A 23564-nucleotide genomic window follows, 5' to 3' on the forward strand; every position below is an offset into this window, starting at 1 on the left:
GTGGGGATGTAGAGAGTTAATTTGGGCTGGACACTATCCACCATAATCAAATTCTAGCTCAGATAGTTGGGACAGCATTTGCTGTTCTGATGGTTAAAAAATTCAGACAGGACTGACTATCATACACATGTAGGAAGGTGAAAACCATTTTAACTCACTCAGTACGGCCAGTCCTCTCTTCTCTTCTACACAGACCCCTCGGATGTCCAGTGGGTGTCTTAATGACCCAACCTTTAGCTTCCGTCGTCAGAATTGTGGTATTCTTTGTCAACATTCACCTCTTCAGTATGAGAGCCTTCCACTTGCAATATTTTGATGGTGGTAATTGGGGTGAAACGCTGTTAACGTCTTCTCTTCCGCCGTTCGTATGGAGAGAGTTGATGAGACGGATTTTGACTCCAGAGCAATGCTTGGGCACAGGGCTCAATGAGTTAAAACATGAAATGTAAAAAAAACACACAAAAAATGTCACTGGTAAAGAGGAAGGTTTGTTGTTGCAGGTCACCCCCCCTTTCTGGGAGAATCATATGACATCATTAAGGACAAGGTGCTCAACAAGGAGTTTCCACTTCCTAAAGTCAAAGGTAAGAACAGACGTTCCCACCTCCCCCTTCTCCTACATATCATCCATGTGCTATGCTGACTTCTGTTGGTTGTGGGTTCAACTTGGTTTTCCTTCCATTCCGATGTTTGTTCCTAACAGCAGCACTGAATGACAGCCATACTTTGCAGACTATAAGGTGATATGTTTTTCATCAACTTTGACCCATGTACCTTATTAAAACAGTGCACCCAATGTATGTTTAAAATCAGTCAAAACACTGTCGTGAATCAAAATCATACCAAGGTTGATCTCTGAACCCAGAAGCATGAAATTAATGGCAATGAAAACAAACAAAAGAAACCTTCCCATGAATCAGAATTTTTAAAAAAGCTCACTAACAACACACTGGTGGGAGCATGGACAGGCTGCATTCAAGAGATGACAGAGTGGACATGAAAGTATGTGGCACAACATGCAACAAAAGTTCCAAAGATGATGATGGAGTCACCAAAGACGATATCAGGGATTCAACATCATTTTGAGACGGCCATGGTAGCAACCATAATCAACCCATCAATGCTGACATCTTGTTTATTAATCAGTGGTAGCGTTTAATGACCTGTTGGCATGAAGCCCTTAGGGTCATGATGATCCAGACAATAGTCCAACGGTAGCCTTGATATCGAGGCCTTTTTCTCTGCATAGTTGAGTTGTGTTTAGGGTGGCAGCGCATTGCATGGTGAGGCAGTTTTTCACAAGTGGTGTGGTTGTCAAGGCAGAATGCTATTAGCAAAGGCCATCCTCAGGGCCACCAAGCAGCCATCTTCATGCTCCAGCACAACCTGCACATCCCATGATGGCTGCCATCAGCAAAAGGAGCGACAAAGCAATCATCCTTTGGTGTGAGTTTTGTGACCTTAGTGCAAGGCTGCGGGAGAATGTTGACTCGGACCACCAACACCCAGTGCTGTAACAGGGGTACATGGAGTGAGATGTGCAGCCGCAGACACTGGCGAGGAACGAGGTCAACACTGTCCCCCAGACCATCAGTGCAACCGAGTTCGAAAACGTAGGAGAAAGGTGTACGCAACGTTGGCTTGTCCCAAACCACTGGCCCACCCTACCAGCATAACAGGGGTCGTTGGCCACAGTTGCCTCAGCTTCCCTCCGAAATGTTGTCCCTCAGCCACACTGAGTGGGTCTCTTTTTATATTTAGATGTGCTTCTTGTAGTATGCAGCACTTATTTATGTATTGCTAAAACTGGAGAGAAAAAAACCGTATCTAGAGGATGCTCCTTTTGGTCTACAGCACCTTGATGCATTTATCTCACTTGAAGTTTCAGCAATTTTTCCCTGTCTTTTGATGTTTATTGATATGATTTTAAAATCATTTGACCACTGCACTTTGATCATGACTTCCAAACAGGAGTAAGGGTCCTATTCATAGGTTTAAGTAGTCCACGAAAAATAATCTGACATACCTGTTGTATCATGTTTTTAAGGGTCTCGGTTATCAGCAAAACCTTCTCCGGAGTTCCTCAACCTACTGGAAAGCTTGCTGCAAAAGGATGCATTACAAAGGTGAGCAAAAGAACACATGCCTCATTATTTACAGGATGTTACTTTCATTGATACCAGGTCCATCCCTCTCTTCTTTAGTTACAAGTGGAGGTTCCCAGACAGGCCGACTGTTGTGTTGTCTGGTTCAAGCCATTCTGAGCAGTGGGCACATCCCACTCTATCATGACCATGGAAAACATTATGTATTGAGGTAGTCAGGTAACAACAGAGAGCGTGTGATAATGCCTTCTGTGTTTGTTCATATCTTCCACTGTTGTTGTTTTGCATACATATGAGATAAAAGGTGAATGAACAGACTTGGAGCTTTCCTTTTTGAGGACATTTCTGGGTTTATTTCTGTGTTCCTCTTTTTTACCTGTTTGTAAGTTATTGGGAAGTGCGTGCGGCCATTGCTTGAAGTTGTGTCTTTTTCTTGCATAAAAACTAAGTGTACTTTTTTTCTTTTTGTTTGATATTTCTCTTACTCTCCCTCTCCTTGTCCTCATTTCATTTTTATTACACCTTTGCAAAAAAGAATTGTTTTCTTTTCAACCTCGGTTCTGACAGTGCATGGCATATGTAAACTTAAATCACATACATGAAGGAAACCAGACTACACAGCGAAATTACAAAAGTGTACATTGATGAACATACATAGATAAATTATTGCGTACACATAAACATAATCATGTTAATAACATCTTTTCAGTTGTTTTTGTTGTTGTTGTTGTTGTTTTCTTATTTGAAACAGTATACCATTGTTCTGTCCATAAATCTATTGCTTCTTCACGAACATTCGTGACATCGGTTGGGGAAGGTTAAAACAGCGGAGGGAAAGAATTGGGCCCTGTCTTCCTGTTCCAAGCCGTAAAGACACGGTTCACGTGGAATCACTGCCCCAATGACAGCAACAGGCAATAGGACCTTTGACCTTTCACCTTTCTTTTTCGAATGTTTCACTCATACACGTCTCCCACATTCATGGACAGGTTGAGCTGGGCAGGTCTGGTCAATCACGCGTTCTGGCAGGGGGGACTGTCCACTCTGGCCAAGGAATTCAACTTGTCATCACAGGAAGTTGGGGGCCCGGGCACCCCGGCCACCCAGAGCAGTGTGTTTGAGCACAACGCGGGGTCCGTGCTTGGCCGCATCAAGGGGGTGGAGCTTCACCGCTCCATGGACAAGTCCTTGTCGCGGCTGGATGTGATTGACTCTGCCCGTCCTTGTGAGTGAGGGCTGACGTGTGTGTGTGTGTGTGTGTGTGTGAAAATGTGTCTGAGTGTGTGTCAAATCAAGTCAGATTGAGGGTGTGTGTTTGTATATGTGTTTGCGTGTGTGTCTAGTCAAAATGATTGTGTTTGAGAGTACATATCTACATTAGGTTTGAATGCGTGTGTGTGTGTGTGTGTGTGTATTTGTGTGTGTGTGTGTGTGTGTGTAAATGTATGGAATATACTTACGTATGTGTGTGGTGTGTCCGTAACTTGGAAATAACTGTGTGGAGTGCATGAGTGTGTAAATAGGAGCATATATGTTTGTGTATGAATGTGTGTGTGTGTGTGTTTCTAATTCATGTGTGTGTATGTGTTTTATGTGTATATATCATAACTACAGACGCATCCAGCAGCATTTCTGCATGCCTTTGAGTCGTGTAAACTGACAGTGAGGCTTTCTGGTGTGCAGTATCTACGATTGGTGAGGTCTTACGCCCAAAGACTGCCCCGGGGCATGACACTGGGGGCAGCAGTCTCTTCACACTGAGGTACAAATTGCTCTTTTTCTTCATTTTTTTTTTAAATTGTACATCTGTGTAAAAAAAAAAATAATAAAAAAAACCCAGCTGGTAGCTTAGAACAATAAGATGTAATTAGAACTGAAGTGATGGTACTTATTTTTATTCCACACACAAGTCTAGAAGTTAAAATTAATAACTATGACTCTTTCTGAAATATGTTGATATTTTAATGCTGGAAAGGTCCGTCACAACTTTATGCTTAGAAACACTTTGTTTTAACTCATCAGCTTGATGGCCGAGTCTGAGGAGCTCTTAATTTTCTTCTCCCTTAACTCTGTGAAGAGTCCTTGTGGAGGAATCTGGTGAACAGTTCTTCTGGTGAGGTTAGTTCCCTCTACTCGCAGGCCCATCATAAATTCACAAAAAGTCATCGTCATCCTCCTCCATCATCATCAGTATAGACAAAACACTCTCAAAATCTGTGGCCTTTCCTGCCCTGCTCTCATGGTGACCTCAGTTTCGATACCCCTCCACTTCTGTGCTTGGGGTGAGTCCTGTCAGTGTTTTCAATGTTGGCAGATTCATGGAGGGCTGTTGTTTGAGGGACGTGGTGGCGTTCTCCACTCTGGGAGGGACGCTCACGCAGTCTGGCTCCGCGACTAAGCCATTATTGTCGTTAGTAGGGGGCTTAGCAGGTGGTGTCTTAAGTACGTTAAATCAGAACAGGCACCACTGAATACCACAGAAGTGACTCAGCAGCAGTGCAGGGTCTCCACTGGTGTGTGGCCTCCTGGTGACCAAACATCGATGGTTCCCTGCGGACTGCTGACGCTGGAACTGTGACGGACGAACCCGGGTGTGGCCGTGTACGGGGAAATCTAAATGAGCGGTGTGGGAGTAATGCCACTGAAATGGTGCAGATGATGGGGCAGCAAAAAAAAAAAAAAAAAAAAATCACAAAAAATTATACACTTGCTCTGTCAAGTTTCACTTGTTATGATGCAGCAACAAAACGGGAATGAGTTGATGCAATGGTCTCGTTTCCCCCTCAGCGCCCGGCCACACACAGCAGTGCCCCCTGACGAGAAAGTGACAGGGCCGTACAGACAGATGCAGTCTCCCCTGACCACGCGGGAAGTGATCGGCATCACCCAGGACGACGTGGATAGCAGTGACAGGAACTCTGACAATGAGGCTCTCAAACTTGTCTTCCACGACAGTGACTTCACCGTTTCTCAGATTATTGATAATCCCAAGGTGAGGATGATGATTTTAGCATTTCTCAGATTGTTGATAATTCCAAGGTGAGGATGATGATTTTGGCATTTCTCAGATTGTTGATAATTCCAGAGTGAGGATGATGATTTTGGCATTTCTCAGATTGTTGATGATTCCAAGGTGAGGATGATGATTTTAGCATTTCTCAGATTGTTGATAATTCCAAGGTGAGGATGATGATTTTGGCATTTCTCAGATTGTTGATAATTCCAAAGTGAGGATGATGATGTAAGTATTTCTCAGATTGTTGATAATTCCAAATTTGGAATAATGATTTTGGCATGTTGCACAGATTGATGATAATCCCCAAATGAGAAAAATGACTTAAAAGCGTTTCTCAGAGCAGTGATAATCCCAAAGTAAGAACAATACCTTCAGCATTTCTCAGATAGCAGAAGATTTTGAAATGAGGAAAACAACTTTTGCGTTTCTCAGATTATTGATATTACCATGGTCAGGACAATGTATAAAATGCAAATGTTGGTAACAAGACAGATCTTAGTACATTGAAATGTCAGCTTCCCACATCACAGTACATTGAAATGTCAACACCCCAGATTGTAGTTCAGATTAGACATTACATTTGAATATCAGCCTGCCCATTTTCTCTCATGATTGGTCCAGACTTCTTCCCAGCCTATTGTCTGACTGACATTGATGTCTTCAGATTCAGAAACCAGTTCCAGCCTCCACCAAGTTTGACCCAAAGATGCTACCAGTGCCTCCCTACACAGGTACGCTGCTGGTAATATGCAAGTTGTTGCTTGTGGCTGTAAATGTGAGAGAGACTGTGTATGTGCTGGAATGTGTGCCTATAATGAACGATAGACTTTGTCCTTAAGGTCAAGGTTTTTTTTAAGCATTTGTCTTGACATTTGAAAGTAGTGGTCCAGCTGTTATTTGTAGTGGTGGTCAGTAGGGTTGTGAGACAACCAGTCATTCAAGGCATTAGTCAGACTGTTGTTCAAGGAGGAAGTTCAGGTGAAATCAGCCATCTTCAGGGCCACTGGGCAGCCAGTCTTCATGCTCTGCCAATGAGGTACATGTCCTACAGCACCAGACTGACCACCAGCAGAGGGAGCAGTTGCAGCCACCTGCCATCCTGCAACTGTTCTTTGGTGTTAGTTGCGTTCTCTTGACACAAACTCCAAGATAGTGAACACCAAGATCCGTGCTCTCCCAGTGCAGAAATAGCCATAGATGAGATGAGAAGTGGAAGCCTAGGAAGGAATTCAGTGCCGCCCCCAGACCATCAGCTGAGCTGAGTTTGAAAGCAACAGAAAAGTGTTGGCGCCCGTGGACATCCTGTCCATTGGCTACCCCCAAACCAACCAGACCACATGTCCTTTGGCTGCAGTCACCATGAACCATTCCCTGAGGCCTCAGCTGAATTGAGAGGGCCTCTCATGTGCCTCTGTTGTAAATGGTCTTTGTTACTGTCACTTTTTTTTTAATCACATTGTTCCCAGACACTAACACTGTTCACTGCGAACTGCTGATGCTGGGACTGTGACAGATGAATCCAGGTGTGGCCGTGTATGGGGGACTGGGAAAGAGCGACGTGGCAGTAATGCCACTGAAATGGTGCAGATGATAGGGCAGCACACAAAAAAAACAAAAACCGCTGTTTAATTACACATACTTAACCATGACCCAACTAGTGCAGACTCCAGCAGGGGTCTGACATTCCTGTCCTGTGCAAACTACTATCCGCCTATGCAGAGAAAACGAAAGTACTACGGCCGATAACCTCCCGGAAGTAGGTAACCTTCCGTTTGTCCCCCTGGCTAGCGCCCTCTTTTTCCGGCAGCCATCATGACTCCTGTTCCTGTGCTCTTCATACGGCTAAGTTTTTTCGTATTTTCTGCCTGTCTGTCGATTCTCTGGCGTTCTTGTTTGTTGTCAAATTATGTCTCCATCCAGGTCACATAATTATGTAGCTCGATCGGGGAAACCGCTGTTCACTGTTTGCCTTTTGTCCTGACAGTGGAGAAGCTGAACAGCATGCCGGACAAGGAGTTCATGAAGCACATGCGGGCCATCGTGGAGGGGGTGGGGGCGGGGGAGAAGGGTCCCCCCTCCCAGAAGCGCATACAGCTGCTGCACTATGCCGCCTCGATCGCCTCCACCGGCGCCTGCGCCACGGCTCTTGTCGTCAACAACGCTCTGGTCGTCATGGCGCACCAGCTGCGCGACTGTCCTCACCAGGATGTGTGAGTGGGGCACAGGGATGGCCGTGTGTGTGTTGTGGTGTCCTGTTGAAGAAAGTTTCCTCACTCAGTTTGAACTTTCAGTGGTTTTACCACCTTCCTCAGCAAAACTGACAAAAGAGCTCCATACCATTGAATTGTGTTACATTGATAATGATAATAGTGATAATAGTACATTTGTATAGCGCTTTCAGCTTGTCCAGAAACACATTACAATGATGATTCATCAGACACAAATTCAACATATACATTACACTCTCATCTATGTACACACACACACACACACACACACACACACACACATTCACACACACACACACATTCACACACACACATGCACACACACACACATTCACACACACACACACACACACACACACACACACTTGCATGCATGCATTGAAGAAATAGACGTGGATCCAAAGAACACAGCTAATCAAATGGAAGACATTAGTTATTTTGAGACTTCTTTGAAAGGAGTGTTTTTAGATTTGTTTTGAAAAATGATCTTACATTCAGATTCACACCATTAAATATAAACATCACAGGGACAGTTCTAGCCCCAACGTTCTGTTATAAAGTATTTTCATTTCCAAGACTACGCCATTACCCAGAAGCTCTTCATTTTGGTACAGGAGTTCATCTGAACTAAAAGGACATCAGTTTTTGATTGAATAATAACATTTTTCATTGTTCTTCGTTATGGCTAAATGTTTATCTTGTATTTTTCTGCCCCAGAAAAGGGGTTATGGCTGCCGAAAGGTCGGGGGTAAAAATGTGGAAAACACAGTTGACATTCATATTGGTACATGACACAAAGGCTTGTAAAAAAACCTCCTTCGAAGTGCAAGTCAGTTTGGGAGTTACAGCGTCCCATAACAGCCTCTTGATTTTCTGAGAAGGAAAGGAACAAAGACACCGGCTGGTTTCGCTGGATTTGAAGCACAAAAGTAAACAGGGCAGGCTATTGACAGGGTAAAGACAGAGATAAATAAAATAAAAAAAAAGGCTTCCTATACATGTAAAGGAATGTTGCAAGTTGCTGCCCACAAAGACAGGAAGGAAGAAAGAAGAGCTGTTTGCTGCTCTTCAGATACATATCTGTTAAAACTATACATAAGATGTAGAAGAGTTATTATTGATGTGTGTGTGTGTGTGTGCGTATGTGTGTGTGTGCTGTTTGCAGGAGGATCAAACTAGCCAGAGTCATCGCACTGGCTGCACATTTTACTGATTCCTTAGATGACAGTACTAATGTGTCTGAGGTAACATGTCGTTCATCCCAGATATCTTCTTTAGCTTGTGCTTTGGGTTCATGTTTAAAGCTTGGATCTTGTGTGTGTGTGTGTGTGTGTTTTTACATGTTTATATATGTATGTATGTGTATGTTGGTGTGTTTATGTGCATGTATGTGTTATGTGTGTGAGTGTGTGTGTGTGCTTGATTTTTATGTATGTATGCATGGTTTTATGTGTGTGTGTTTGTGTGTGTGTGTGTGTTCATGTGTGTAAGCGTCTGAGATACCAGGTTTAGGATGTGACATTGATCCACTGGATAGCATAATCTGCATTCCACCACTGTTGTGGATATTTCCACTTTATGCTATGTAATTTAATTGCATCACTTTCAATGCAATGCTATTTTTGGCCAAGATTGTGCCATGGTCATGTGGCATTGTATCTTCATTGAAAGACAACACACTACGTGATGATGAGGGTGGCAGTGATGATGATGTGTTTTGGATGATGTGTGTATCTTCATTGAAAGACAACACACTACGTGATGATGAGGGTGGCAGTGATGATGATGTGTTTTGGATGATGTGAGGGTGGCAGTGATGATGATGTGTTTTGGATGGTGTGAGGGTGGCAGTGATGATGATGTGTTTTGGATGATGTGTGTATCTTCATTGAAAGACAACACACTACATGATGTGAGGGTGGCAGTGATGATGATGTGTTTTGGATGATGTGTGTTCCCCCACCCACCCCCACCTCCATGGGGATACCAGGAGCACTTTCAGTTATAAATTTTCAATAAACATTATTTGGCTCCATGACCAAGTTATCATTGTCTAGTAGGGGCTCAGTAGGTGGTGTCCTATGTAATCAAGATCAAAAGAGGCACTACTGAACACCACCAAAGTGACTCAGCAGCAGTGCAGAGTCATTTATGGTGTGAGGGCTCCTGGCACCCTAACGTCAATACTGGAGTCTCCCGTTGGTCCGACGGATGAGTAGGCAGGCAGACTTGTCTGTCGGTGTGTGTCCTCATATGGGAGAAGAGGCCGATTCTGGATGCGCAGCACTTCCCACAGGTGTTGCAAGGGAAAACGTCTCCAGAAGTTGAGCCCTGCTTCCTTCGCTCACGCTTCTCCTTAATGGCAGCATTCTCTTGATTTCAAACGTCTTTATGCCACTAGAGCACAGCATCCTCCAGCGATAGCGGTCAAGGGCATCAGTTTCCCAGGAAGCGATGTCTTTGTCTTCAAGGTGTCCTGATCCTGGAACTGCAACAAACTCAGGTGTGGTTGTTTATGGCAGATTTGGAATGAGCAGCATGAAAGGAATTCCACTGAAATGGTGCAGATGACAGGACAGCAAAAAAAAAATCCTCATCTTCTGGAAAATCCCTCTTTCCATCGCTTGATTTGTTTCTGGCTTTTTTCTTTCCTTTTGTCATCTCTTCATATCTTGCTGGTCCAGTCACTTTTTCATTTTAGAAAGCCTTGAATTTTCTTTTGTCTGGACTTAATAATCTAGCGTTCTTATTATTCTGTATTACTTTTTGCAGGAGGAGGAGTATGGTGAATTGTGGATGTTGTGTGTTTCAGCCACTGACACTGGTGACGGAAGTGTTGAGGGAGAACGTGAAGAACAGTAAACTGAAGCAGGGACTGCTGCCTGCTGTTGGGGAGATGCTGTGTATGGTGGCTGCCCAGGTCAGTCCTCCGTTACCCACTCTAGTGTGGAATTCTGCCTGTGCACATCTCTCTGGGGTATCCAGTTTGCATGTGCACAAGCTCTCATATGGACTTGCACCTGAATGTCTGAGCAGGCATACATGGTTTTATTCACAAAATTATTTCTTTTTTCCTTTTTTTTTTTTTTTTTTAAAGAAAACATTAACATATTGACAATCACACATTATACTTTCAGTCTCAAGGACGTCTCAACAGTGTGCAACCTGGTTTATATTCACTATACCACATTTGCTTTTTAAAAAGGAAAGAAAGAAAAAAGACATATCTTAATGATACTGATAATCACATATGAACATAACATTGTTGCACATCAGTATGATATTGACAATCACACATCATCGTGATAGTGACGATCTCACATGAACATGATATTGACGATGAGACGTCGGCATGATACTGATGATCACACATCAGCATGATATAATCATACTTCAACATGATATTTACTGTCAGCATCAACATTACATTGACAGACTCTCACCATTGTGAATGCCAGTGATCACACAGCATCATGACGCAGACTAGTATCGATGGCCCACTGTTTCACAGGAAGAGAAGCGAGGGGAGGGACCTGTGGAGAACTGGTCTGTGCCCTCCATGGTCTACACCATCATCACACGCAGCTGTCGGGACTTGGTCAGCCTGTCTGTCTGGCTGTCTACCTGTCTGTCTGTCTGCCTGTATTTCTGTCTGCCAACCTGCATGGATGTCTTCTGTCTGTATGTCTGCTGTGTTTGGATGCATGAAGAGCATCTGTCTTTTTGTCTACTGCTGTAAAGTTCTGGCGTTGTTTTCTTTGTCCTCTGCATAACATAATGTTTGGCATACAGAGCATTACTTACATTACGTATTGCATAATTCTGGGGGTTCAACATTTTTTGACTGGCATCTTTTGGTGGGTAAGGGAGGGATGGAGGTATTAATTTTTTGTTATTTCTGACACAAGGCATTAATCTTTTTGTGTTCATTTTGACAAGGCATAGCGACTATTATTTTCTGTGTTTATTCCAGAGCAGTCTCCAAGTGTGAAAAACACTTGTTCTCTAAGGGGTAGGGAGGAGGTGTGGTGTGTGTTGTTTTGTTGTTGTTATTTTTGGGGGAGTGTGTGTGTGTGTGTGTGTGTGGGGGGGGGGGGTGATGTTCTGTCTGATTTTTTTGTTGTTTTTTTGTTGTTTGTTTTTTCAGTTCAGACAAAACAAGAGGGAAAGGTCCATTCCATGAATCACTCCAGTTCTCATGGAGAACTTTGCTGTTTTCTTGCAGGAGGATTCTGTGCTGAACCACATTGCTGCCAAGATCATTGAAACACTGACCACCACCCGCGGCCCGCATGCTGAGGTGGGGACGGGGATAGGGGGGCCTGCTGAGGGTGGGGGGTCGGGGGGGTTGTATCAGCAACATCAAAACATGCAGATGTGGCACAAGTAGCAGAAGCATGCGCACAGGTCGTTAGCTTTGTATTTTGATGTGACTTATGTGCGCACAGGTTGTTTGATTGAAATATGAAAGTGTTGTGTACTAGCTGTTGTTACCAGTTTTGACAGGAAGCATGTGTGGAACGGACATCAGGTGGTGTAGAGAATGTAGAAGTAGTTTTACTCGTAAGTACTGATTCAGAGCAACAGAAGCCACAGTGTGTTTGACTTTTGGCAAACGACATTGCTTGGGTCAGAGTTTGATCTCGACCTCCGAGTAAAGTGTTTCTTGGTTGGTTCAACAGGCAAGTTTGATCGCTTGGATGTGATAGTGGCAGGGTTCATTAGCTGATTTGTTCATGCTAATTACTGTAATTTAGAGTCTTCACACCTCAAAAACTTCTATGAAAACTTAGTGTGAGTGCCAAAGAGCATATAAGCCTATGAAAAGGCCAGTCTGCGCAGCACTTATATGGAGGAAGGGGAAATAACTTGGCCATTTGGCATTAGAATATTTGATTTTATGGGTTTGAATAGTAACTGTAATAAATTGAGGCAGTATTGGTAGAATCGGAGCAACCTTAGATTTTGATGTGGCATGTATGTAAAATCTGTTTAAGTATCTGAATATTTTCTACTTTTTCTCCATTCATGGGCTGCAACTTCCATATTCACTTGTGTCTAGTAGTGGGCATTTATGTGTGTGACCTTTTTTATACCACCAAGGAGGCAGCCATACTCTGTTTTGGGGGATAGATAATATGAAATTGTTATGTTAGTGTATTTTACAAATCTGAATGATGAATGTAACAAAGAAAAGTGTTGTTGGTGTAAATTACAGCAGAGAATGATAAGGGAATTAAAAAGCATTGTATGGAAATGGTTTCAGAAATTCCTGACAAATGAAATTGGCCAAGCACTGTGGAATATCTACAAGCATTCTACTGTGGATTCCCTGAGGTGTACAGCCTTGTCGGTATGTACTTCACATTGTGTCTGTAAATGTCCAAAGTATGAGGAAGCTAGTCAGGGATACAGAGGGGAGGTAACCTACTTCCGGGAGGTTATCTGCAGTAGCTACTTTCGTTTTCTCCGCATAGGCGGATAGTAGTTTGCACAGGACAGGAATCGGACTCCCTGCCGGAGTCTGCACTAGTGGGTCACAGTAAGTATGTTAGATAAATGTAATTTTAAGAAAAAATTTCCTTTTCAACTTTTTTATGTTCATCGTATCTTGTACAATTGGTGAAATGCTCTGTGTATATACTATTGTTTTTGGTTTTTTTAATGTCATCAGTTAGGAATTGTATCCTTCTGTTTACTTTATATTCTCGCCATAATCATACTCTGTGTATCTGACTGTCTCTCCTGAAAGGGAAGGAAAATTTGTACTTGTCAAAACATGATTCATCTCCTCAAAAAGTTCACTCTACAGTTCAGTTATTGATGGTGCTGCAGTTGTGGTCACTGAAAGATGCGGTCTTCAGTTTCACTTTTCCCACTCTTGAGTCAGCTGTTGTAAGAAAGGTAATCATCTTTTGTGAGAAATGTATCCACAAAGCAAGATTTAACAGTTCTTTCTCTTTCTTCGGTGCTCTTCTCTTCAGTCAGTTTACATTGCTCTGTGCTTTTACTGTACTTTTCTCTTCCCTTCCCTATTCGCTTCTCTGGCAAAACTCCATCAAAGCCAGTCCCCTCTGTTGCAAGATGAAACCAAATGAGCTGGAGGAGTACGCTGGAGATCGATCATGCAGGACAGCCATAGTCGCCAACTTTGAGGCCTAGCATCAGAAACTTATTGCTGCAAGAGGACTTTGCCACAGGTTTTTTGGGTGTTTTTTTTCTTTCTAATCTATTTTGAATTGTCATTATAGATTTATATACAAAATAAAATGGTGGTCAACCCAAGAAAGTCGGGGACAAAAAAAGAAAAAGAACTTTGCCACAGCTCAACACCAGCAGTGATCACAATGACCAACTTCTATTGCCACCACTGCGCTTCCAAATTTTGGTCACAGAGCCACCTCCCAGTTCACCGATGAACAGCAGAAATGGAAAAGTCTTCTTCCAACCCAAAGGACGATCATTCATCTTTCTGACGAAGTGTTTGGTGTGTGTGTGTGTGTGCTGTGCAGGCGCTGTGTCGCGTGACTTGGCAGAGCCCTTCAGTGTTTCAGAATGTGTTGGAGGTGGTGGGTCTCTCGGTGGTGTGTCAGGCACTGACGCAGGGCATCACACGTGTACAGCAGGCTGTTGTCACCATGTTCGGTGCCCTTGTGTCCACCACAACACACCTATCCAGACTGACACAGGACAAGGTGTGTATCTTCTGTGTGTGTGTGTGTGTGTGTGTGTATGCATGTGTAAATATATGTACAAGTACTTGAGTCCATTTTGTTAGCTGTGTGATGTGTATGTTTTTGATAATGAAATTCTGAGAGATTTTTCCAGTCTAGATTTCTTTCTTTCTTTGTTGTTGTTTTTTTGTTGTTGTTTTTTTAGAAATTTCTGTAAAACCCAGAGTGATGAATTAAAGTTATATTTTACACTGTGAGCAGTAATATCACTGATTGTCTACAATTCCTCAAAACCTTTTTCATTTGAGTGCAGCATTTCTTTCTTTTTCTTCTTCTTCTTCTTCTTCTTCTTCTTCTTCTTGTTCTCTTTTTTCTGCACCATTTTTCTTTCAGTATATTTCAGACATTCAGATCCATTTTTTTTATTTTGTTATAAGGAGAAAACTTTTCCTGCTGAGTGCTGTTCTACAAAAAGGTCTCCTTTGTTTTTTTTCTTTCTTTTTTTTTTTACATGAACAAAACATGGCAGATAATTCCTGTCACAATTTCTTTTAGATTTTGCCACTTATAAGTCAACAAAATTACTGGATATTTGCACAAAAGAACAAGCTATACCAGATTCTGTTCATTGGTCTTTGTAGTTTCAAGACATTTATTTGTTCTTATAAGCCACGTTTTAAATATGATTTTCTGAATCGCTACAAGAAATGACGTGAGATGTATGGGTGTTGTCAGGACTTCCTGCAGAAGGTGATTCGGCTGCTAGACAGCACGTCCATCATCATACGGGGCAAGGCCTTTGTGGTCATCCATCAGCTGGTGTGTCGCAACACCGACATGCTGCTACAGGCCTGTCAGAATAGGTCAGTGCGTGGGTGGCACTGGTGGGGGTGTGGGGGTGAGGGGGCGGGGGGGGGGGGGGGGCCAGGGGGGAAGAGTGTATGTGTGTGTGAATGTGTGGTCATCCTTGAGCAGGCCTGTCAGAACCAGTGGTTATCATTGTCCTGACAGGTTGATTATCAAATATACTAAAAAAAAAAATATATATATATATAGACATTACAGTCATTCTGCGTATAGAATCAACTTTGTTAAAAGATTGATACTCTACATCTTTCAGGGTAACAGCATAGTGTACCATCATTTTTTCAACCTTTGCTAAGAAGGTTGTTTCCTTTTCAAATGAAACATTTTACAGTCAAACAAAACTGGACTTCATTATACTCCATTTAGACTTCTCTTTTCTGTTTCCTTTCATTTAAAAAAAAAAATTTTAATTCCTTTTTTTTTTCTTTTTTTTTTTTTTTTTGATAACGCAGAAAAAAAACTACTGAACAAACAATGATTTTTTTAAAAAAACACAAAAAAAAACGAATGACATTGACAAGCATAAAAAAGAAACACACATACTTGTACACCTGTCAAGTAGCTGGAAGACAATTTCAGTGATGCTTGTGAAGAAAACATACAACACGAATGCACAATTTGTGATTTCTGTTTAGTCGATTGAGTCAAAACAGAGTGTCCGCGAATCGATTGCGATCGCGCCTTAATTTTAGCCCAATCGCCCAATCACGCCATATAATTATGTGACCTGGTTGAGGACATAATTTGACAAAAAACCAAGAACGCCAGAGAATCAACAGACAGACAGAAAATCCAAAAAATAACTCAGCTGTATGAAGAGCACAGGAACAGCAGTCAAGATGGCTGCCAGAAAAAGAGGGCACTAGTCAGGGGGGCAAAGGGGAGGTTACCTACTTCCGGGAGGTTATTGGCCATAGCTCCTTTCATTTTCCTCAGCATAGGCGGATAGTAGTTTGCACAGGACAGGAATGTCAGACCCCTGCCAGTGTCTGCATTAGTGGGTCACGGTAAGTATGTTACTTAACGTAATTTTAGGAGGAAAATTTCCTATTAGCATATATCCATACACTGAGAACCGCTGCGATTATTTTGTGCACGGAACGCTCCTTGTGTTGTGGTGACAGGCTGGTGATGTACATGGAGCGCGACAGCCGACACAGCACTCCCCGAGGAGCGCGCACCCCCAGTCAGGAGCAGCCAGCCATGGAGTACCTGGTGAACTGTCTCCACCTGCTGGTATCAGGGGTGGTCACTCAGGTCCCCTCCATCATGCGTAAGTCAACAAATCAAATCAGATCAAATCCTGTTGCTTACAGACCAGCTGACCGCAAGGAGGCCATTTTCAGGTTCTGGTCACCCCTCACTTCATAAAACCTATCAAAAAGAAACGGAACTTTGTTGAAAAGGTTGATTAACTCTTTCCATACGAACGGCGAAAGAGACGATGTTAACAGCGTTTCACCCCAATTACCATCATCAAAATATTGCAAGCGGAAGGCTCATACTGAAGACGTGAATGTTGACAAAGAATACCACAATTCTGACGACGGAAGCTAAAGGTTGGGTCATTCAGACACCCACTGGACATCCGAGGGGTCTGTGTAGAGGAGAAGAGAGGACTGGCCGTACTGAGTGAGTTAAACAACATCAAAAAGACCAATTTACTCACATCTCACTCAGTCCATATAAAACTCAAAGTTGAAAATATTGAAACAATGTATAAAAAAGAAAAAAAAAATCACTGTCACCACTGTATGTCTCTGACCATGAAAAATTCAAATCAAGTCAAAAACATTGATTTCCCATGGGAATTGGAAAAGGGTGTCCTGGGGGACACCCAGGAATTCGAGTCACCAGCAAGACAAAGGTTCATCATGCTGCTTTGAAAAATTCAAGCTCAGATGACACCATTTGCTCTTGGCAGTGTTTTGCGTAATCTGACATCGGTAGTCAGTTCCACATGTCAGCCATGTCAAGGTGACATACCTTTACACTTGAATTACACATGTTGCTGTCAGCCATGTAATGGTGACCGGCTCTTTATACTGAATTACACACGTTGCTGTCAGCCATGTAATGGTGACCGGCTCTTTACACTGAATTACACATGTTGCTGTCAGCCATGTAATGGTGACTGGCTCTTTACACTGAATTACACATGTTGCTGTCAGCCATGTAATGGTGACCGGCTCTTTACACTGAATTACACATGTTGCTGTCAGCCATGTAATGGTGACCGGCTCTTTACACGTGAATTACACATGTTGCTGTCAACCATGTCAAGGTGACATACCTTTACACTGAATTACACATGTTGCTGTCAGCCATGTAATGGTGACTGGCTTTACATGTGAATTACACATGTTGCTGTCAGCCATGTCAAGGTGACACCACTTTACATGTGAATTACACATGTTGGTGTCAGCCATGTCAAATTGACAGCCCCTTTTCACTTGAATTACACATGTTTCTATCAGCCATGTCAAGGTGACAGCCCCTATTCTTATATGTGAATTACACGTGTTCCTGTCAACCATGTCAAGGTGACAGCCCCTTTACACCTGTGCAGGGGAGATGCTTAGCAGTCTGGATGCGGTCTCCGGTAGAAAACATCCCTCAGCCGCTCAGGTGCGACATTTGAAAGCCACACTGCCCCTGTTGACTGTCTTCACTCACCTGGTGACCAGTCAGGTAAGAAGGACAGGTGTATGTGTTGAACTGTGATTTTTGACTCACTTGTGTAAACAAAGTGAGTCTATGTTTTAACCCGGTGTTCGGTTGTCTGTGTGTGTGCGTGTGTGTGTGTGTGTCCGTGTGTGTGTGTGTCCGTGGTAAACTTTAACATTGACATTTTCTCTGTAAATACTTTGTCAGTTGACACCAAATTTGGCATAAAAATAGGAAAAATTCAGTTCTTTCCAGTCATCTTGTTTAAAACAATATTGCACCTCTGGGATGGCCACAAAATAAAAAAAGGCTAATTATATGCAAACTGCATTTACTGTTATATTTATATTTTTTGTATTCTCTAAACTTGGCACTTTGATCTCTTATTCTGACACAACAACAAGAGGAGTCATTATTATCATTTTTTGTTCAAACAGGAACTTCTTTTGCTAAGCATGGAAGTTTTATTTATTTTGCAAACGTTTTGGTGCAGATAGTAAAAAAGGGAAATTACTCTGTAATTAATGCTAGGGGACTTAATTTATCACAAGTGAGTCTTGAAGGCCTTGCCTCTCTTGTTTTTTTGTTTTTCTTTACTTTGTGACCTGTCAGGTGAGGATAGGTGTATGTAGAACTAGGTGATTTTTAACTTGGTGACCAGTTGGATAAGGACAGGTGTATGTGGAACTAGATTTTTTTTTTTTTTTTTTTTACCTGGTGACCAGTGAGTTAAGGTCAGGTGTATGTGAAACTATGTGAATTTTAACTTGGTGATCAGACAGATGTTTGTGGAATAAGCCGGGGTTTTTTTTGTTTTTAAATCTGGTTACCAGTTAGGTAAGGAGAGGTGTATGGGGAACAGTTTTATTTTTCACTCTCATGGTGACCAGTCAGGTAAAGAGAGGGGTATTTGGAACAGTGTGATTTTTTTTTTTTAATTTAAAAAAAAAAGGGAGAAGTAAAGAAAAAGTACATATCCCATGGTTAAGATTGAGAATGATGTGTAAATGTTATTTTTTTTTAGTAATTCAGTGATTTTATTTCATATCTGAATACAGATTTTTTTCAGTATCTGTTGTTGTCATTGAAAATATTGTTTACCGGGTGGTATGTTGTAGTTTTCATGTTTCCCACTGCCAGATATGATGATGATGTTAACAGTGACAACAAAAACAACAGTGATGATGATGACAGTAATGACAGTGACAGTGATGGTGGCGATGACAACAACAGTGATGGTGATGATGATGCCAATGAATATGATGATGATAACGATGATGACGATCATGATAATGATCATAATCAGGATGATGCGGGTTTGTTCATATGTTCCGCAGTTAGGGTAGTGCGATAATGACAGTGACGATGATGATGAAGACAGTGATAATGACTGGTGTTGGTTCAGATGTTCCGCAGTTAGGGTAGTGTGATAATGACAGTGACGATGATGATGAAGACAGTGATAATGATAGTGACGATGATGATGAAGACAGTGATAATGACTGGTGTTGGTTCAGATGTTCCGCAGTTAGGGTAGTGTGATAATGACAGTGACGACGACAATGATGAAGACAATGATAATGACTGGTGTTGGTTCAGATGTTCCGCAGCCAGGTGGTGAGCCATGACTTCATGACCCAGCTGGGACAGCTGATGGTGCACGTCAAGAGCATCGAGAGTGGGGAGACCAACATTGAGGCAGCCTCGGGTCAGTCTGCTTTTTGTATTGGTTTGGTTTGGTTTGGTTGGTTGGTTGGTTTATGTTTTTATTTTTATGTAATGAAAACAGATCTTTTATGTGTGTGTGCATCATTTTCATTTCCTTGCACCCACTTGATTACATCTTTACATATGCACTCAGTTTGTATGAGCGTTTGAGTATGTGTGAGGGTTGTGTGTGTGTGTTGTGTTGTGTTGTGCTGTATTGCACTGTATGACTTTTTGTGGGGTTTTTTGTTGTTGTTAGGTCAGTTCAGTGGTTTGCTTTAATGTACCTCTATCATTGATTATATTAGACGACACATCAGATATTTCCTTGTGAAATGAGGGATTTGTCCTTGGGAAGATCTGCGGTTTTTTTTAGCTCATGTGTGTTCCCTGGTTGGACTCTGTGTGTGTGTGTGTGTGTGTGTGTGTGTGTGTGTAAATATGTCTTCATTGTGTGCATATGTGTGTGTTTGCAAATATGTTTGTGATTGTATGCATTCACACATATTTGTATGTGTGTATTTTAGTGTGAGTGTGAACTCACAAGCTCATAATTATTTGTATGGTGCATGCATATGTGGGGGGTTGGAGGTGGATGTGTGTGTGTGTGTGCTCATGTGCGTGCTTGCATGTATGCGAGGACGTACGTTATCCTTTCTTTGTGTTGTAACATCATACATAGGGTTTTTTTTCAAGTGATGTAATGCCTAAGTGAACACACACACACATGCACATACAGAATAAACAAACTCCACAGTACAGTACTGTGAAAAGAGCAAAAAGGACTAACAGGAAGTCAGTGGAGGATTGGAGCAGGGGTGGTGGCGGTGTTTATTGAAGTTATTATTTAATTACACATACTTAACCGTGACCCAACTAGTGCAGACTCCGGCAGGGGTCTGACATTTCTGTCCTGTGCAAACTACTATCCGCCTATGCGGAGAAAACGAAAATACTACGGCCGATAACCTCCCGGAAGTAGGTAACCTCCCCTTTGTCCCGCTGGCTAGCGCCCTCTTTTTCCGGCAGCCATTATGACTCCTGTTCCTGTGCTCTTCATATGGCTAAGTTATTTCGTATTTTCTGTCTGTCTGTCGATTCTCTGGCGTTCTTGTTTTTTGTCAAATTTTGTCTTCAACCAGGTCACATAATTATATGGTTCGATTGGGAGGTCGGGCTAAAATTGAGGTGCGATCGCAGTCGATTCGCGGACACTCTGGGCCCTCTATTTCTGGCCCTCTTAGCAACGCCAACCCACCGCCTCCTCCACTTCCTTCGCTCCCTCGAGCATTATTATTTTTGGTGTTTTTTTATTGTATAAGTACAAATTTGTGTTTGCCACTTCAATATTAGTTCATCTGACTACTGTGCTTTATTGCGTATAGATATTACTACCTGTATGTATATGCGTGGGGGTGTATGTTAGTGTGTACTTGTTATCATCATGGGCATTCTCAAAACAGCCTATCAATCATGGAGCACTGTGCTGTTAAGGCATGCACAACTGACGTGTTTCTGTGTGTGATGTTTTTGCAGAAAAGCTCAAAGGTATACCGATTTCTGTATTACTGATTGCTTCTGTAGCTGAAGCTTTTCCTGCTTTTTTTTTTTTTTTTTTTCTTGGAATATTTCTTCTTTCAGTTTTGGCCTTTTGCTGTGTGCACTGTCATGTACATTGATTATCAATTTGTAGCATTGTTAAAGAAAAGAAAAAAAACATCTACAGTGAACTTGATTTGAATGTTAAATAGGTGACTGTGTGTACATTACTTTTTCTTACTACGTTCTTTTTTTCTCTTTTCAGTATGGAAATTTATGTCAGTGCAAAATACTATCACGTGGTTTGTTTGTTTTTTTTGGCTTATGCTCATGTTATTATTTTTGTTTTCAGTGTTGTCTTTTTCAATATATATCTATGTATCTCTCTTTCTGTCCATATATGGATTTGCAGTTTGCATTTTATCTCAGACTTGAACGAGATATTGGGCAACAAACTCACACAGGTCTTGATGTTAGAGTAAGACCAAGTGGATTCCAGATGTACAATGATTTAATGCAGAATGTACCAGTTATTGAATTTGTGTGATCAGCAAGGACAGAATTTAGATAACTGAGATACATGTGTGTACAAGTTGTATCTGTGATGTAAATGTGTGTGGGGGTGCTCACGCGTGATATGTAAAGTGTGTGTGTGTTTGCGTGTTTCTGTTTGTGTCTGTGCTTGTGTATGTGTGTGTAAGAAAGACAGAGAGTGAGAATAAGAGAGAGAACGAACAAACGAACGAAATTTTATTTTACGAGGGTAAAGGAGTAAGCACAAAGTACTTGTTTACATCCAGCCCTCTGGGCATAAATAATAATTGGAAAAAAAAAAGAAAAAAGCGAGAGTCAATTCACAACACCAACGTCAAAGCTGCATAAGCATGTGCAAACATAAACATAGAACTTATGTACAATACAATATCGTGATAGATGAATAACAACGAGGACAATAGGGTAGGGGCGTGGTGGAGAGCGGAAGGAAGAATGGACAAGGGGAAGAGTAAAGAAGGTAGGGGAGGCTGACAACAGACAGATATAGTGACAGTGACAGTGGAGAGACATAGAGAGATACTGACAGGGGAGGAGAGAGGCAGATTGTGTGCAGGCATTATGTATGTGTGTGTAAGAGAGAGAGAGAGAGAGGAAGTGTGTTTGAAAGAGAGAAAGAAACAAAGAGAGCAGGCATGATTTCTGTGCATGAATATAAGGGTGTTGTTTTTTCAACAGTCTACAAGATGCTTGTCTGTGATTTGTATGTGTCCATTGAATTTAAAACATTAAAGTACCTATATATTAATCATTTCTAATTTACAGTTACTTGAATATATTAACCATAGTGGATAGATGTGCTCAAGTTTTCTCTGCTTTTTTTAAAAATTTTTTTACTTCTTTATGTTACTGGAGATTAACAGTTTATTAGTAGTTTTATGTCAAATAAATGTGTTAGCATATCTCTTTTGTTTATCTGTTATTCCTGTTACAATTTTTCATGAGAAAAAAGAGAGACATGATGATTAATTTTACAGATATTTGAATACTGAATATTAACCATGTTGGATTTTCTTAGCCTTTTTTATGCATATCATTGATGATTATAAATAACAGTTTGCAAGTAGTCAGAGATATGTTTGTTTGTCTGTTACGAAGGTTGTGTTCATGGGTTTCTTTTCCATGTTATAATTCTTTCACAAGGAAAAAAAAGGGGGGGCAAGACCACCAGAATCTATCACTGTCTTGTCTGAAAATAGCCAGCTAGGTATTTTGCATTCACTTGAACGATATTTCGGATGATGCCTGCTTTTTTCTGTGCTTTATCTTCCCTTCATAAAAAGTTACATTTCTTTCTCTCTTTTTTTTTTGTGGTTCATTTTTTTTTCATTTATTGTTTTAATTATTTACAGTTCACATATTTACACAATATACAGCAAACAGCTCTTTTTCTTTGTTTTGCTTAGTTGGTATATTTTGTGATGAGATGAAACTTGTGTGATTTGTGTGTCTGTGTGTGAGTCTGTGTGTCTTTGAGTCTTATTGCATTTAGAAAAGTATGTGTTTGCTCTCTGTCAGAGATTGTATATCTGTCTATCTGATCTTTGTGTGGAATATGAATATGTGTGTGTGTGTGTGCATGTGTTCATGTGTGTGTGAGTGTGCATGTATGTATGTGAGTATGTGTGTGTGTGTGTGCGTGTGTGTAATAGTTGTAGTAGCATGGATTAGTTTTGGAGTCGGTCATCGGTCATTGACACATACAAATTTGAAATGACCCAGTGAATCAGTCACACACACACATGTGTAGTCCTCAAATTTATGTCTTTCCACTCTAAGTGATATTAGCTTGTGTGTGTGCGTGCAAACGTATCTGTGTGTGTGTGTGGATGTGTGTGTGAATGTGTGTGTGTGTGTGTGTTTGAACATATATATGTATGTATGTTCACATTGATAACTGTCTTTTTGTTATTTTTCTTTACAACATGTCGTGTCCTGTGTTATTGGTCATGCGGACAAGGAGAGTGTGTGTCATTGAAGAGCTGTGAACTGGTCGTTTTGCCTGTAGCAGCTTCAGCGTATTGGGAGGTGTTGGTGCTGGCCTTTTGTTCCTTGCAGTGGGGAGTGTGAAGTGGTCGTTTTGCCTGTAGCAGCTTCAGCGTATTGGGAGGTGTTGGTGCTGGCCTTTTGTTCCTTGCAGTGGGGAGTGTGAACTGGTCGTTTTGCCTGTAGCAGCTTCAGCGTATTGGGAGGTGTTGGTGCTGGCCTT

The 23564-nt window shown here is 41.7% G+C and overlaps 1 protein-coding gene across 2 annotated transcripts in view; it reads left to right on the forward strand.

Annotated features, from left to right (window-relative positions):
• LOC143292388 (serine/threonine-protein kinase ULK4-like) overlaps positions 1-23564 on the forward strand; it is a 46706-nt gene that overhangs the window by 4922 nt on the left and 18220 nt on the right. The window contains exons 6-23 of one of the 2 annotated variants that reach the window (XM_076602611.1): positions 501-584; positions 2048-2126; positions 3095-3330; positions 3789-3867; positions 4893-5097; positions 5786-5852; positions 7106-7331; positions 8515-8593; positions 10162-10269; positions 10861-10947; positions 11575-11649; positions 12616-12702; positions 13862-14044; positions 14759-14886; positions 16015-16163; positions 17460-17581; positions 19157-19265; positions 20801-20812. In XM_076602611.1, coding sequence (XP_076458726.1) covers positions 501-584; positions 2048-2126; positions 3095-3330; positions 3789-3867; positions 4893-5097; positions 5786-5852; positions 7106-7331; positions 8515-8593; positions 10162-10269; positions 10861-10947; positions 11575-11649; positions 12616-12702; positions 13862-14044; positions 14759-14886; positions 16015-16163; positions 17460-17581; positions 19157-19265; positions 20801-20812 — 2115 coding nt within the window. The remainder of the gene's footprint in view (positions 1-500; positions 585-2047; positions 2127-3094; positions 3331-3788; positions 3868-4892; positions 5098-5785; positions 5853-7105; positions 7332-8514; positions 8594-10161; positions 10270-10860; positions 10948-11574; positions 11650-12615; positions 12703-13861; positions 14045-14758; positions 14887-16014; positions 16164-17459; positions 17582-19156; positions 19266-20800; positions 20813-23564) is intronic. The other variant, XM_076602613.1, reaches the window with a different exon arrangement.

The sequence above is a fragment of the Babylonia areolata genome, chromosome 18, assembly GCF_041734735.1.
Source record: "Babylonia areolata isolate BAREFJ2019XMU chromosome 18, ASM4173473v1, whole genome shotgun sequence".
Taxonomy (NCBI): domain Eukaryota; kingdom Metazoa; phylum Mollusca; class Gastropoda; order Neogastropoda; family Buccinidae; genus Babylonia; species Babylonia areolata.